The sequence below is a fragment of the Haliaeetus albicilla genome, chromosome 22, assembly GCF_947461875.1.
Source record: "Haliaeetus albicilla chromosome 22, bHalAlb1.1, whole genome shotgun sequence".
NCBI classification, from domain to species: domain Eukaryota; kingdom Metazoa; phylum Chordata; class Aves; order Accipitriformes; family Accipitridae; genus Haliaeetus; species Haliaeetus albicilla.
In genome coordinates, this window is record NC_091504.1 from 13,396,201 (window position 1) to 13,412,706 (window position 16,506).

Here is a 16,506-nt window from a genome sequence, read left to right on the forward strand (position 1 = left end):
CCATACTGAAAATGGATGCCGCACCTTTTTCTGCACTTTGAGAAGGTGAATTTCAGGCCCCCTTTGAGTGCAAAGATGAGGGCTTTCCTTTTATTTTTTTTTTCTGAATTGTTCATTGCATGACCTCTAGAACTTTTTAGTATAAGCATCTTCAGAAGCCAAAGCAATATTTTACAGCCTTTGAAAGAATTAAAAATTAAAATAAAACTAGTTTGGAACTTGACTAAGTACAGTTATGTCAAAAACCACGTTTCTCTGGACTTCAGGAAGCATGTGCACAACCATTTAGCAGTCTCTGGAAATCTTCAGAAACATGCATTATATTCCCTAACATCTGCTCAGTAAAAAAATATTGTTGTTATATTCAGTTCATAAATATGTAGACTGAAGCACAGAATGAAACAACACTGATAAATGCACAATGAGAAATTTTCTACTGATCTCTAACAACTGCTCCAAAGTTATAGAGAAATCAAAGCAGAGGGCTTTTCTCTAGATGGTATGTCACAATGGTATTTTTTGCTGGAGTAGTTTATCCTGTACCAAATTTCAGCACAAACATACATTTTCAATAGAAGACATTCTCAAATTGCTAAAGACTAATTTAAACAGGCATATTTCAACATAACTGGAAACAATTCAAAGAGAACTCATTAAAACAATCTTATTTTAGAATGCAATCTTCTTTCATGTGACTGCAAACGGCTAATTCTAGTTGACTTTGAATTTACTATAAGCTTACTACCTTGTTGGTAATTCAATGTGACTTACATATATATAACCAGAACCTTTCAACTTATTAAAAAGGAAGATGTGCAAACAAGAGCATACCATGTGGGAAAGGTAAAAAGAAAGAGGAAATGAAATACAGAAGGAAAGGCAAAGACAGGAAGCAAGAGGAAAAGAACAGCAAAGTATCTGAAAATGATTATACAATGAAAGAAAAAAAAGGAAAGAATGAGAAAATAGGAGAATATATTTTGCACTCAAAAAAAAAAAAGAAAGGAATGCTGTGTATTTACTTACTTAATTTTGACAAATTTACGACATGGCACGGTGTTTTTTTGGCAGCTTTCCATCAAAGGATCCACATCCTCAACAACGACAAAGGGAGCCTCCTCCAGGGTGACAATACTCAAATGATTATCATCTGGGTCACTGTCTGCAAAAGAGCTGTACCTCGGCCAGACAGAGTACTTCAGGCTCAGTGAGTTGTTCTCCCATTTCCCCACCTGAAATGCCAAGACACACAGGCTGCTGATATATGCTTGCTTGTTTCTGACAAATGACATCTAATATTAAATGTGCTGGGATACAGGTACAGGAAATTAATTACGTCGCAAAGACAGCTGTCTTGGGTTTTTGTTATCAAAGTTACTTTAGAACTTTTTAGTAATTGCATGAAGTGAGAAAATGCACTGTGGTAAAGACAAACGAGGTAACGTTATTTTAAGAGATAACAGCTTTTATAAAGACTGGATGACATCAGTTAACACTATCTACCACCTGGCTACAGCTGCAGTGACATTTGACATGCATCATTTCCATTTGAGCCAGAACAGCAACCAGATTTGCTATCAGGACCAATCTGCAGTAATAAGAAAACAGTTCGCGAAAAAAAAAAAAGAAAAAGAAAACTAACCCACACATACACATCAGACTGATAACAAAAATATCATAATATCATTTCAGTATCTTCTCAAAAGAGAAGACTCTCCTATTGTTATAGTTTGAAAAGCCATTGTGAAAGCCTTTACCTAGGGTTCTATCGCACCTGAGCGAGGCCAAACCAGGTTTTTAGTAAACACATGTTCAATTGTGCATGATTTAGCTCTTATTAGAAATAATGTATTTTATTCTGCTGTAGTTAATGCCAACTGTTGGGGCAGTTTAAGAAAGCATACCCCACTTTACATTAAAATTGTCTATTTATTTACTATTATAAAATATCCCTTCTAAATTAACCTACATTTCTTTCTACCTCCAGAACACCAGAAACGGGCATATGATTTAAATATTTTGAAAACTCTAGCATTTTCTTCCTCAGGTTGTGTTTAACTACTTTGTATCCATAAATCTAATTGCATCTGTTATCCGAGTAGCAATGACAGATAATATAAATGAGCTAGCAATCCACAAAATTTATAACCTAATGAATTTTAATAATTCTTCAGTTGCTTAAGCTAAACAAATTATAACATAATCATGAGAATGCTAAAATATTTGTTTTGCAATGAAAATGGTGGGAATTAACAGTACAATGAGACACTCAGGTCCTAAAAAAACCTGCAAAAAACCTGTCACCTACCTTCTGTCTTCTAAAGACTTTAAAATGAATTACAAAAACTCCCAAAGAACATGATTTATATCCATTCCTATTTAGGGAAGCATATAAGCACATGCCCTTTGCAGTTTCCTTTCCATCCTGTTTATAAGTCAAGATGTTTTGCTGAACTTTAATGTAGAAGGCAGAAATGCCAAATCTCTATACACTTAAATTAGGAAATTCAAAATATCTTAAGGGAATTAAGAATTCACACCTAAATCAATGGGAACTGGGCACAGGATATATACGTACAGTTCTAGTATGAAATTTAACCAAAATACACTGGATGAAGCCTTTGTGAGAAAAACTATTTCATATACAGGGAAATAAATATATTTGTATGAGGCAGCTATATTGCAAAAATAGTTTAATTGTCAAGTTATGGTGTATAATTGCATTCACAGCAGAGCCTGTGCTGGTTTATGTTAGCTTACACGGTGTCGTTCATATCTATGTCCTACGTACGCCATGAAGTTGGCCATCTGGAATGGGGAGATTTCCAGCCAGCTCAGTAGTTCAGTCAAACAGGAAACGTGCCAAGTTATACGATGAATTTCAGAAGTGGAAAATGTGCCTGACCTTCTGCCTATTCCAACCAGCAAGAAGAAACGAAACATGGCTGAGGCTTAGTTGCATTTGTGTGGTCAGGACTATAGCAGTGACAGCACCTGCCTTTCTAAATCACTCGATACAGGATTCTGGGAGAAGGCAGATCTGCCTAATCCTGAAGCACATATTTTGAAACAGCTGAATTTGGGGAAATGCTAATTTCTTTTGACAGTCGTATCTGTATGGAAGTGTTATGTGTTGAGCGAATCTCTAAAGTTAGGTCCAAAATTTTTTATCTGTTGCCTTCCATGCATTTATCTCAATATTCACTCCTTGTGACCTTATTTTTAAAAAATAATTAAAAATTAAGACCTTGCCTTGGGCCTTAGGGGCATCCCTACTTCTCTGCCCAAAGAGGTGTACCGCTGCAGTCCCAGGGTGTCACAGTGACTTCATCTGGTCTTTATATGGTGCACAAATAGCATGTCCATTGCAGGTCACCCTGCTACCACCAGTACAATGAGTAACCCACAGTGTCAGAAAGCACAATGAAAAAAAAGTACAAGAGAAAGATATCAATGTCATGAAGAACGGTAGAAAAGCAAAAGGCAGAAAAGCTCTGAAAATCCTTGCTGGTAGGCTAACAATGGCAAATGAGGAAGGGTAATAATTAGAAAGAGCCTGTAGGTCAGTCCTTTTGTTTGGGAAATGTTTCTGTTGGGTTTGTTTGTTCTAATTAATAAATGGTTAGCACAAGTACAGGATTTGCTCTGCTGATGATGCTGGCCTCACAAGTAAACTGTTTCAATTTTTATTTGGTATTTTGATTTTAAAATAGCTATACTGTTGAGAATTACATGTTACACTTCTATCATTCTGCTACAGTTTTGAATGATCAAAACACTTTTTCATTTAAGTGGAGGATAAGAATTTAGTTTTATACAATTAAAATGTAGTCAAAATATGGAGGATTTTTATATTTGTATTAGAAGCCTTTTAGCTTGTGCAGAACTAATTATAAGATCATTATTAAGAATATGAATGGTATTAATTATTTACACAATGTTTTGTATCTTCATATATTATTTAGTTCTTTTAACATCCTTGTGCAATTGATAGCATCCCTTTTTTACAGGGTGAAGGGTTGAAATGACACAGAAAAGCTGTCAAATAAAGAGAATTTATGAAATTGCATCCATATGTAGGTGTCCTGCAGGATCAGCATTTATGTCACTTATCAAAGTCAGATCTAGTATTAAATCCAGTCAATATCTGTTTCGAATGCCTTTAAAACCTTCAAATGCTTTGGGGAAAAAACCAACAGGTTATAACAACTACACATGCTCATCATATTTCAGAACATTATAGAGAGGTCTGCTCATAAAGTGTAAGAATTTGCGTGCAAACCCAAATGTTAAGTCCTTATTCAACACTGACTGTTAAAGTGGCTTACCTATGACAACAAAGCAAAATGTCTGAGTTAAAAAAAGCATGCCAAGTCCTGGTTTCACCTGTGAAGGTCATTATAAATGCTGTAGAATAGGAAAAAGTTCATACATAAAATATGAAAAGTAGAATATGAAAAGTTCAGTTGCTGCTCTCAGTAGGAGTCAATGGTGATATTTGAATAAACCATTTTACAGTGAAATAGTTTACCAACCTGGACAGCTTCAAAATTCAATTGCCTCCAGTGTTTTGCAGCACTCATTTTCAGTGTGCTTTGTGATCATTATAGCTACAGATGAAATGAACTAAACGTGGCAACCTCTGACCAAGTCCAAGCATCTAGATTTGAGGTAGAAGGGGTCTGTGTTTAAATTAGCATGCTTACCTACTAATACTGGTATCCCTCATACAGATATTCTTTATGCAACGTTTTTTAATTTTAATGACAAATTATTTGAACACTAGAACACATTAATTTTCAGGTGACACTACAAACCTCCAATAGGGAACATCAGTGAACTAACTTTACATACTCTTATCAGAGACCATAAACAATTTTCATAGCCAGTCTTTCAAAGACGAACAGGTCCACAAAAATAAAATAGTGGTAAACTCACATGTAGGATAGAAACTCACTGCCTCTGCTGTGGAAATGTTATCACTGCAGTGAAGACTTACTATCTTATTTTTTCCTTCTGCCGCCTAAACCTTCCTCCTTATACATGATCAATCTCAGGGGAACTCTTTGCCATTCAGAAGCTTTTTCTGACCTCCTTAGTCTTCAAGCCATCACTGCTTGGAAAAGGGCACCCAGAGGACAACAGGGAGATAAAATACTGCACAGGCCTGCCAGATTGCCAAAATTACATTTTGATAGGGTGGGGAGATGGGTAGAAGAGAACTTTTCTGAAGATAATTTCTGTAGTCCTAATTTCTTGGAAGAAAACAGTTCAGAAAGTGGGCTTTTTACTGTTCAAAACATAAACCCACCATTTGAAATAGCTTGTAAACAGAAATAAAGATGTTTTAATAAAGACATTGCACTTATAGTTCTGGATATGCTAGCTAGAAATATGTGCTAATTTATCAGAATATGTAGAGATAAATTTGAGGTGAAAGAATTTCAACTACTCCAATCTATTGTATTGTTTTGTTTTGTTTGGGTTACTGATTCATAGAATTTGAAATTTTAAATTTTTTTCTCTGAAACAGAATGGAAACATTTTTAAGATTTCAAAACTTTATGTTGGTCAGGATAATCATTTCCCCTAGCTCATGGAAGCAAGACTGCTGCCCCAGAGAACTTAGCTGAAAGCACAGCTCATTAATAGCAGGCAGCAAGAGACACATTCCAACTGCATCAAGAAGAATCTCACGTATTTGAGATGGTGTGGCAGGCCCAGCCATCCTGAATTTAAAATGAAGCCAATATAAGCTAAAACATTTACACTTGGTGTAGCCAACCCCTAATGACAGGAAATTTAGCTGTAGATAAATCAGGGCAGTTTGCTCAGTCTTGCCTGCATTCCTTTCCTCACCTATTCCTTTCCTCTTTCCTGGAAGATTAAGAATATTTAAGATCCCTATCAATTCTCATTTTGGTGAAACACAAAGTCATCTTCACCTGCAACCATTTGCTGTTTCAAAATCTCATGTGCTGAGGAATCATTTACTCAGCACCTCTAGGCACACACAGAACACGGGAAAAATACAGCTATTTTTGAAAAATGTGTGCTGTAAAATCTCTTTTTCATTTAGGTAGCATGACTTTTTTAGAATGACAGCCATTTAATAGACCATTAAATAAAGTACAGGAGGAATGTTTGGACTTCTGGATTATGCAACCTGAAAGATGAACTACTGAATAGTTCAAAAAGAGGTCTGAAAATTTGATTTATGCTCCAACCTTAAACCCAATTAACTACATTTAGTTACAGTCTATAGCAAGTCGAGCAATGGAGAAGAGAATAGCATGCTTAGAGTGCAAAGAGCACAAAAGTGTGTCTATAAAGAGAGCTCTCCTGCTTAGACCTCCTAAGAATCCAAATAATATTACTAGAGAAATTAAAAGTGAAAATGAGCTTATTCTCAACAGAGAATGGAATATCTGTGTTGCTAGATTCAAAAATGGAGGGGGAAGGTGAAACTGCGTTAAGAAAGATTTTAAAGTAATAAATGCAGTAGTGCGTATTTGTAAAATAAACATTTTTTTAAGAAGAAAATTCAAGCTGAGGATAATACTCAAAAACCGCAGACAAGCTCCATTTCGGAACTGTCAAAAACTGCATGCAAATACTTTTACTCTACTGTGTGGAAATGCCACAAAATATCCAGAGATTTATGATAAATTTCTGTCATTCCTAGTTTGATAATGATGTGGCCTCGATCCCAGAGAAATACAGAAGATGGCCCTCACTTGAAAAAAGGGCAACAGAATAATTTGGGGGAAAGATCCTGGCCCGAATTATAAAAATCCTCATTTATGGCCAAAAGGCTGGGACTCTCATAAAAAATAAAATTTCAATAGCAAATCAAACCCTCAATTCACTATTGTAGGTGCAAAACTCAGCTTCAAGTACGGACTTGCAATGGTGCATCACCATTGTATTTCTTTTGAACTGGTATATTCTTTCCTGTTTTCTCCATCTTCGTATGCAGACTGGAATATTCCCTTTGGTTTAACAGCTATAGGATTTGGTTTAATCTCTACAGGACACAGGAAGGAAAGCAGGAAATAGCTGAGAGCACGGAAGAGCTTGTTTGATGTCAGACTGAATTAGCAATCTTAGGGTCCTCGTCTCATCCACTGTTGTCTAAAGCACCTGACAAGTTCACTGCATTACACACATGGTTTGACCACCTCATGCATGCCTATTTTTCTTTTGAAGATTGCACCCAAGGAGGGTGATAAAGAAGTATTTGGTGTGTTTCTGTGTAACAGCTAGATAAACACAGCTAGCCTAAGAAAGACAGACAAGTTGCAAAGTTACACACTGCTGTACCTCATGGAGATCCCCCTCCCGCTGCACCCTAAAGCAGCCTCTAAATAATATGAGGATGATTGACATAATCCTAATCACACACCCTCACAGAGACCATCGAATCAGAGAAAAAGAGCAAAGCCAGATCCTGAGCAGAGAGAGGAAAGAGCAGAGTATGTTCTCCCTTGAGTGCCAATGCTGGCACGAAAAGAAAGTCTGTCACACCGGCATTTCTCACAGAAAACAAACAAATAACTCAGTCCTATCACCCTCTTCCCAGCAGATGGGAACTGTACACAATACACAGTCATCATCCTTTTGTAAGAAAAAATGTTACACGACAACATGGATACTAAATGCATGGCCAGGACTACCTGAATAAACCTTTGAAAAGAGAAGAATTTTCAGGGATGTTCTTTCTACATTAAACACACCCCATATCCCTGGAATTGTTCAAGGCCAGGTTGGATGGGGCTCTGAGAAACCCGGTCTAGTGGAAGGTGTCCCTGCCCATGGCAGGGGCATTGAAACCAAAAGATCTTTAAGGTCCCTTCCAACCCAAACCATTTTATGATTCTGTGATACTGCAAACATACTTTTAAAGCTGTCTCACTTCAGTGAAGAAAATAATGCTGACCAAATGCAAAAGCTAACTCATCTTGCTTTATAGAAAACAATTTATTACTTTTATTTCATCACACTTTTCCACTTACAAGGAAGAGCTACTCTGGCAAGCTTTAAGTCAATAACTAGAAAGCATAAATTGAGTTTGTTGGGTTAGCAATAACAGGCTGCTGCAGAGCATAGCACAAGACCAAAATCCTTCCTCCAGAACCAGCATCTGTTGTATACCTTCTGCTGCTAACCTTTGTGTCGCTTTGTGTTTCTGAAGGTCCATATTTCACAATGACACTCTAAATTTAAATGACAAAATGCAATGCGAGCGCTTTCATGTCTTATGAATAGGGAGTGTTTTACAGTCCTGGGTGGTTTGAAGACATCCATTTAAAGACTTTGAAGTTTTCAGAATTTGCTGCAAAATCCCATATGGGGTATGCAAATGTACCACTCTTCCCTCATGGCTGCTCCTTATGCTGACAGGAAGGCACCAATACTGCAACCAGCAGGGCTCAAAGGAAAAACACAGTACCCAGACAGATTATAAACAAACAGGAGGAGAAAGAAAAGCTACCACCTCCTGTAGCCTCATTTTTCAATACAGAATTAGTAATTAGCACTCACCAAATCCTCAGTGGTTGGTATAGTTGTGGTACTGCGAAATGTCCCAAATAACTCTATGTAGCACAAGAGTTCAAACTCATGCCAGAGAAGCCATTTTATGAGTTGATTATGTCATTAGAAAGGAAAAGAGCTAAACAAATTGACAGCCCCTTCCTCCACCTCCCAGTGAGTGAAGACCTTTCGTCTCCTCTGCACTCAGTGAAGATCTTAGAGCTCTCCAGAAATGTTCAGACAGCCATACCTTTAGCTCTAGAGACGAAGAGCTGCCCTGAAAGTCTTCCTACTCTTTAATCTCCTCTCTAGTATCAGCTGTAAAGAACAGGAGCAAAGCACATTTTACCACCACTTTCCATGCTAGCTGCGATTCCTTTACAGCAGCAGAGAGGAGAGAACCATCCTCCTTGGGAATATGGGATTTAAGAAATGCTACATAATAATTGGTGCAATTCAAACAATTCAGTACAATAAAGGTCAAAGGAAAGGCCTTTAGGCTAAGTAAAAGCTCACTGATACAGAAACAATATGCAATTTTCACTCGACAGTGTCAGGATAGGCATATTTACAGGACAACTAAATACGCTAAGCAACAAGGATGGAACAAGGAAAATGACAACCCAACAGATGTTAAAAAAGCATGCTGTTTCTGCTATGGGCCAAGATAATATATCATGTTAGGCCACAGAGCTACTGACAAAAGATATACCAGCAAATGGATTATTAGATCATGCAATTTCTAGTTAAAATATCTGCATTTCTTCACAACTTTTAGGGAATGTCTACCATGAGGCATCAGGATCCTTCAGCTGTCATTACCCCTTCTCTGAAATCAACTGAGATTTCTCAAGAAACTACCCTATACTATCTTGGTTACTTTTTATTATCACAGTACTCTGACAAAAAGCTGTCAGAAATCTGACTGAGTGTTAGGTTTTTCAGTTCTTGTCCAGTGCAGTTTCAGCTATACTATTAGATATGATAGCTGTCTTTTCTCGGCTACATGACAGTAGATGTTAGTAGCCAGATGGAGCTCTCTGTGAAGACCTTGGTTCATTTATTCCAGGCAGGAATCACGCACCCTCTGCCCACTCATTCCTACTTAGATACAAATGTGTACAACCTCACACGGAGCTTGTAAACCTGGCATATGCTAGTTAATCAGAGCAAAATTAAGTTAAGTTCTACATTAAATCCGTCATTAATAGAAAATTAAAGATGATTGGTTATGTTTAGAATAAACCTGGATGTAAGTAACAGTTCTTGCAATGGCATTTAACTAGCAATTGTTCCATGTAGTACCTGTTATTCTTGCTTCTTGTAAAAATTCATTGGCCACAAATGTGTAGGACACTTATATCTCACAAATTCACCCAGAACACAGACCACCATGGTAATTTTATCTGTATCTATCTGGGAGCACCAGTAAAAATTGTTTTTATCCTGGAACTCACCTTTACACATGGAATACACTCGTCTTTAAATGCTATACAGACCTCCCTACCTTACTTAACATACATGATATGCACAGCTAATTTTGCCCTGCTAATTACATTCTAGTATATGATTTTAATACTGGATTGATTGGTTTTATTTCTACATTAAAAAAAAAAAAAAAGGAAGAAAGAAAGACTAACAGACTGTGAAGTTTGCAACTCAGTGAAGGTAATGGGCTGCGTGGGACACCCAGGTCACACACCAGTGAGATAAGCTTAATGGGGGAGTTGCAGCTGGTACTGCTGGACCTCTGAGGATTTTTTAGCACTAGCACAGTGCTCCTGCAGCGCTTTGGTGATATTTGGGCAACACTGTTAACTCTGGCAAATTTACCAAGTTTCACTGAAACAAGCACATTAAACTTGTCTTCTTAAAAATCTCTTGCCTGAGAACAGCAGTCTCTTTGCCTGTCAAGATTAGCAGCAAGAATATGAATGTTGATGTCAGAAGTTTGAGTAGCTGCTTTAGGATCTGTCAAAATATCTTGCTGGATGCCTGCTGAACATGCCCAAAAGTGATTTTCAGTCTTCAAACTATTACCATCCAACCAGCTTTTTTCAGAATCTGATAATCTGACAAATCCCTCAGTCAACCCCATTTACATGTGAAGTTACCACTTCAAAGTTTTGATACTGAGTCATTTGTAAAGGAAGAGGAACTTATTTTCCTAGGGGTAAGACGTATGGTCTTCAGCTATGGCTGAATGGATTTTCTATAACCTCAAGCCTCGAGTCAAGTATATAAATTTTGAGACCAAGGAAAAATTGTGTTTAAGTAAAAGCAGATTATTATTATACTAAAACCAAAGGAAATTGAGTTTTAATATTAAGTCTTGTATTTTCAGGAGAATACTGGGTAAAAAATTCTTCACATAAATCACAATTACTCTTTCTTACATGAATAGTAAAGTAGCTACTTGCAATTTCTATGTAACTTAGTTACATTACAAGGATTAGCAGGCTGTTGAATTGTCAGTTTTTCATGAGTAAATAATTTAATTAGAATCTAAGACTTGATGTTTTCCACATAGAATTGAAGATATTTAATAAGACTCAGTAAAACAATTTTGTGATACTCATTGCAATGCTGTAACTGGAAGTAAAAGCATGCGCCTGTCTGGAAACTCAGAGCAGGAAATGTTAGATCTCAGATAAGTAAATTTGACAGTTTTGAAACTGAGCAAAACAGCGCAAGGAGAAAGGAACAAGGAGAAAGAAATCGGCTAAGAGATATGGGGTGAGAAATGCAACTTGGAAAGAATGTCAAGATGACACTAGAGAGATGTTCGAATAAACCAAGGAGTGGGCAAGGGCCTTCTCTAAGTCAGAGGAACTGTGCTATTATTTCTGTGACGCTCTGCTGATATAAATGTGGGGTGCTCCGAGACAGCTGAGAGCTACATCCAGCTTGCCAGGACAATTGATTAGTCAGTTTATTTGTCTTCATCCACAGAGGCAGGGATCAGCTTGTGGTCAGAAGAATAATTCTGGTGGTGACAGCCCGTTCTTGGCCGCCTTTCACTTCTCCCCTCTGACATAATTAAACCTGGCTCCCTTCCCACAGTCCTGTGATAGAGAAGCAGAAACGAAAGCTGCAGCTAGGGGCAGGCTGTCCCTACCGAAGTGACCCATCTGGCCGGCTACCAAAAGGGCTCTAAAGCAAAGGGGCAGCTAGGAGCAGATGCATACATTTTTTTCTGGGCAGGAGCCTCCCTTCAGGCACTCTTTTCTTCCTCCTAGAAGCCCCTCAAACACGACAATGAGCAGGAAGGGATTTATCACATGGAAAACTGTGCACAGACAATGTAAGCATCAGCTTACAGAGAGTCTTGTAGCCCAACGCAGCAGGTGGAGCGTGCACTGCTGCCATACAACGTGCACAGTTAGATACAGCAAAACCTGCACCAAATCTTCCATTCTCTGACAGGGGAGTCACACGAAGGTCAAAACAGACTCAAGTTATTTCTTGGAAATAATATCAGTTCATATATCTAGCATTTCTTTGCTGCTGTTAGCTTATTTTTCAAAAACATCAAAGCTGTCTCCCCTTGTCCTTTGAATGGTCTCTTTAGAGAAGTTTCAAGGTACAAAGTATAGGAAATTATTATATCATAAGCATTGTTGGCTGCCTCTCCAACCATTTTCTCCCTTTGGTGCATCATACTAATATTCCCCAAGTAGTATAATATTTTCTTCCAGAATATTATATATGACATGCAGACTGTTGAAGAATTTTAAAATAGGGTAAGAAATTTTCATAATGGTTACTGAGCAAAAGATTCCTCCAAAGATTCAGATTGACACATTTGGATAGGATTAAATTTATCCAGAGAATTAAATTTGCATCAAATGAACATAAATACATAGCATAATCTAGGACTACTCTCTGTGGTTTTGAATGACTAGCATATTTACTGAGATGTCCTTCAGTAATTCTTATTTTGTCATTATTATTCAACATAATGAAGAGTCTTGCAGTCTTGCAAACTGGAGTTTCAAGTTGATTTTATGGGATCCTAAAACTATAAGAAAAGGAGTTCATAGATTACAGCACCAATCTAGATAATGCAGGATCATGTTTTATGAATTTAAAATAAAACTGGTGGATGATACAGGTGTATTTTTTCCTTGTCTCACATTGCAAACAGTTTCTAAGGTCCCCTGTTTTTGAAACATGGGACCACAGATAACCTGCAAAACTCAGAGCCAAAACAATCACAGGCTGAGGTGGGACCTGAGGTGGGAGGTTTAAGGAAAAAACACTCATGATAAACTTTCTCTTTTATTACTTGCATATATGATTAGCCCTGTTATTAAGACACTTTTCCTTCTAGTCTGTATAGAGGTTTATGGAGATCACTTGCCTACCAGGAGAACACAAGTCAAGAGTCTGAATTTTTTAGGAAAATGTTATAGGGATTGTCCTCCAATTCAACAGGAATTTCAGCGTTTTAAAAAAATAAATAAATAAAAGAGTTTACTTTTACTTTAAAATCTGTCAAAGAATAAAAACAGAAGCAAATAAAAGGACTGGAGTTGTCAAGATATACAAATCCATACAAATTTAGGTAGTTAAGGCCCAAGTTTCTGGAGATCTTCCAGTTATCCACTTTATTTTACTAAATTGTAAGCAGCAATGCAAGGTGTGTTTCACAGAAATCTTCTGAAATCCACGTGGCTTATCTTCACTGATATGTTGCTCTTCTTGTTAAAACTCCTTAGACCTACTTGGAATAAGGTAAAATTATCTTTTCTGAACTGTTGTGACAAACCTGCTACAGCAGAATATCATCATTGACATCCATGACATTAATCTGTCTACTTGTCATTAATAGGGTTCTACCAAGTCTCTCCTACCTCCTCTCGTGGCTTTTACCCAGAGGTAATGCTCACCTTTTCCCATTCACGATCGTTGTTCAGTACTATCACCACCAGCCTGGGGTGTGCCTGATAACCATCTGCTGTGAAGGACAAATCTTTACCTTCCCAAGTCACATTCATCATAAACCTAGAAGGCAAGGGAAAAAAAGTTCATTGTAAAATTAATGAGCTGTCCAGCAGTTAATGAGCAAGCTAGTTCAGTCATCAGAACCACTGATGAAATGCATGCACCAAATCCTGTTAATGCTGTAAAAAGGCTACATTTGCAGCATGGGGACTCTGAGCATTTCAAGGCAGTCCATAGCAGAAGACAAAGCAAAACATCGTTTACATAAGAGTTTTAAAATGCAGACATGATTTTTAAAGCAGCTTCCCCATTATGTATGACATGTACACTCCATGAATAATCTTTCTGGCACTTTGCACAACCTGACCAGGTTTTCAGGACCATTTTAAACATGTCTACATTAGCTCTGTATGTAAAACTGTACTGTTGTCTCACTAGAGTAATACTGAGAGGTAAGTGCATCTACTCTGACTTCACCTGTTTAGACCTCCAAGAGTCCTGTCAGCCCTTCCCAACACTGTAGCTATACACAGTGTCTTTGTGACACTTGGATAAATTCCACTAATGCCTTCAGTCAAAACCAGACATGAAAACTTTGAAGGGATTGATAATATTTCAGTTCAGTAATTTCAAAAGTTTTAAACTTTTTTGTATTTAGGTTAATTTTCAGTGATGTTCAAAAGTTGTATAAACTAATTAGCACTTTGAATGGAAAAAAATAGAGGGAATCAGAATAAAATATACAGGAGGAAGAAGGATTTTTAAAATTTTGTTGGACATGTCAGTTCAATCCTAAATTTCCTGCCTTTAGACTTACCAGTTCAGGCATTGAATCAATAAAATTGTTTATTTACCACAGGGTCTTTGTTCAGCTACAAAGGAATTTGTATGAATTTATGTCAACAGAAGGACATTACTCAGTGCTACAACAAGAGGTACCTCTCCTAAGATGTGCCACAGTACTGCTGCTTGCTTTCTCCATTCTCCTGTTTTGCCACACTAACCTACATGTTCTAAGGACAGAATACTACTGTCTTATAAGCAATCCTGTCATTAGCAATGATTACATCATCTCTACCGAGTCATTGCTCTGACCTGGACTGTGCCATTGAGGAACGCTTATGAACTCTAGTGAATAACACTGCAGGTGGCTCCGCGAACACCAGCCGTGCGCCAGAAGTGCTCAGCAGCCAGACACTGCAGTGGACCTGATCTACCCTGGGGTAGGGATCTTGGTACTCTATTCATTCACCTCAGAGACATCCTTCAACTCTACGGAGTCCTATAGCTTTTCTAGCCATAGATCTGCCCCAAAGGTCTTAAATTCCTTATTGTGTTTATACCAATTCTAATCTAGTCTACCTACTTTTTCCATTTCTTAATTAGTATACATAGTTTTTAATTTCTAACTGTTGCTTTCCATTCACCATTGAACCCTCTTTTCCAAAGCATCGTCCTTTTGTTGATTTAGAAATGACAGTATTCTGGTCATCTAACAAACTTGACTTTCAACTCAACTCAAAAACAATTTTCTCTCAAAATTTTCCACAGATTTATAACATAAATCCATATTTATATTTGCTCCAGTTACACATAGCTTCAGTGTTTCTCAGTGAGAACAGATTGTTTCCACTGCTCCAGGGTCAGAAAGAGTGATGAGAAACTGCAGCTTTTATTTAAAGTGCAAATACAGGGAACTTACTGCCAAGAGTCTGAACTACCACAGTATACAGGTCAAGCTCCCTGGACTATGATATTGAAAAAAATCTATCATTTTATACATTATCTGAAATTCCGTCACCCAAGAAAATCAGGGATGAAAAGGAAGAGAGTAAAAGGCTTGTATTGGCATTGGTGTTCTTTGGTCATGTTGAAAAAATCAAAACTCCAGACTGTCAACGTGAGCCTGACAGGGCTATCCCGCAGGTGAGAGGTAAAACTGCAATTCAAAATCTTGGAGATCCCATGGCACTTCCAGAAGATAATGTGCCCTGCACCCCATATCCATGGTCTGAAGTTAATTGCATTGAATTGCACTGAATCTCAGTGCATTTCATTGAAAGAAATTCAGTCCAACCTTTCACCTAAGTGCTCTTCTTCTGGAATTCAACTCAACACCAATATCATTCCATCCCACAGAAGTTGTGTTTTGAAGTGTGTTAAAGTTACTTTAACTATTCTTCATACATTGCTTTATAATGTTTTACCCACAAGAAACTGGTACTGGTTTATAAGTTTGTTTGGGTGGTTGGGGGTTTTTTTGGGGGGGGGGGGGTGAAGGGGGATGGTTTGTAGCAGTAGTAATAGCATGGTCTCCCAGTGAATCTGACATAAACAAAATTCTTCACTTCATATTCAAAGGACAAGGCTTTGTATTGACATAACTGCATGAAAATCTCAACAGCAGAAGCACACTAAATAAAAGTATATAGACCCAGAAGAAATAATGGCATTGTATCATAACTGTTAATAATTAAATGTGCACTGCCCTAAACAGTCATATTAACATCATTCAGCACCAGTTTGACAGCAATTTGTAAATTCACCCATTGTAATAACTCATATTTTGTGACAGACTTTCGGCGTGAAAATTTTCCCCTTGGCAGAACTTTGCTTTTTAGTTGAACTAATTTCCCGTATATTACATTTTTCATCCAGCACTGAAAGAGCTTGCTTGGGAATAAAAAGCTTGTTTGCCACCTTGAGAGGAGGTGGCAAACCACCAAACAGAATTTGCTTGTGCATACATGTAAGAAACCAGCACAACATTCGCTCACTGCTGAAAATCAGATGCATTGTGACCCAAGGAATAAAATGCCCAGGAAGTCACCGCAAGGGGAAAACAATGACATACTGTGAAAACATGCACTACTTGTATCCGTATTTCTGCACCCTCCTTCAAAGGTTGCCTCCCAATTCATACACATGAAATAACATCCCCCACAATGAACACATCGTCTTATGGGGCAGGGCAGAAATCACCTCATTTCAATAAAACTGAAAGCCAAGCATTATGTCTCCTCT

At 37.6% G+C, this 16,506-nt stretch overlaps 1 protein-coding gene across 5 annotated transcripts in view; it reads right to left on the minus strand.

Moving 5' to 3' along the window:
- GRIN2A (glutamate ionotropic receptor NMDA type subunit 2A) overlaps window positions 1-16,506 on the minus strand; it is a 196,213-nt gene that overhangs the window by 61,827 nt on the left and 117,880 nt on the right. For all 5 annotated transcript variants that reach the window (XM_069809925.1, XM_069809924.1, XM_069809921.1 and 2 more), the window contains 2 exons: window positions 13,428-13,542; window positions 1,027-1,232 (listed from right to left, as the gene is read on the minus strand). In XM_069809925.1, coding sequence (XP_069666026.1) covers window positions 1,027-1,232; window positions 13,428-13,542 — 321 coding nt within the window. The remainder of the gene's footprint in view (window positions 1-1,026; window positions 1,233-13,427; window positions 13,543-16,506) is intronic.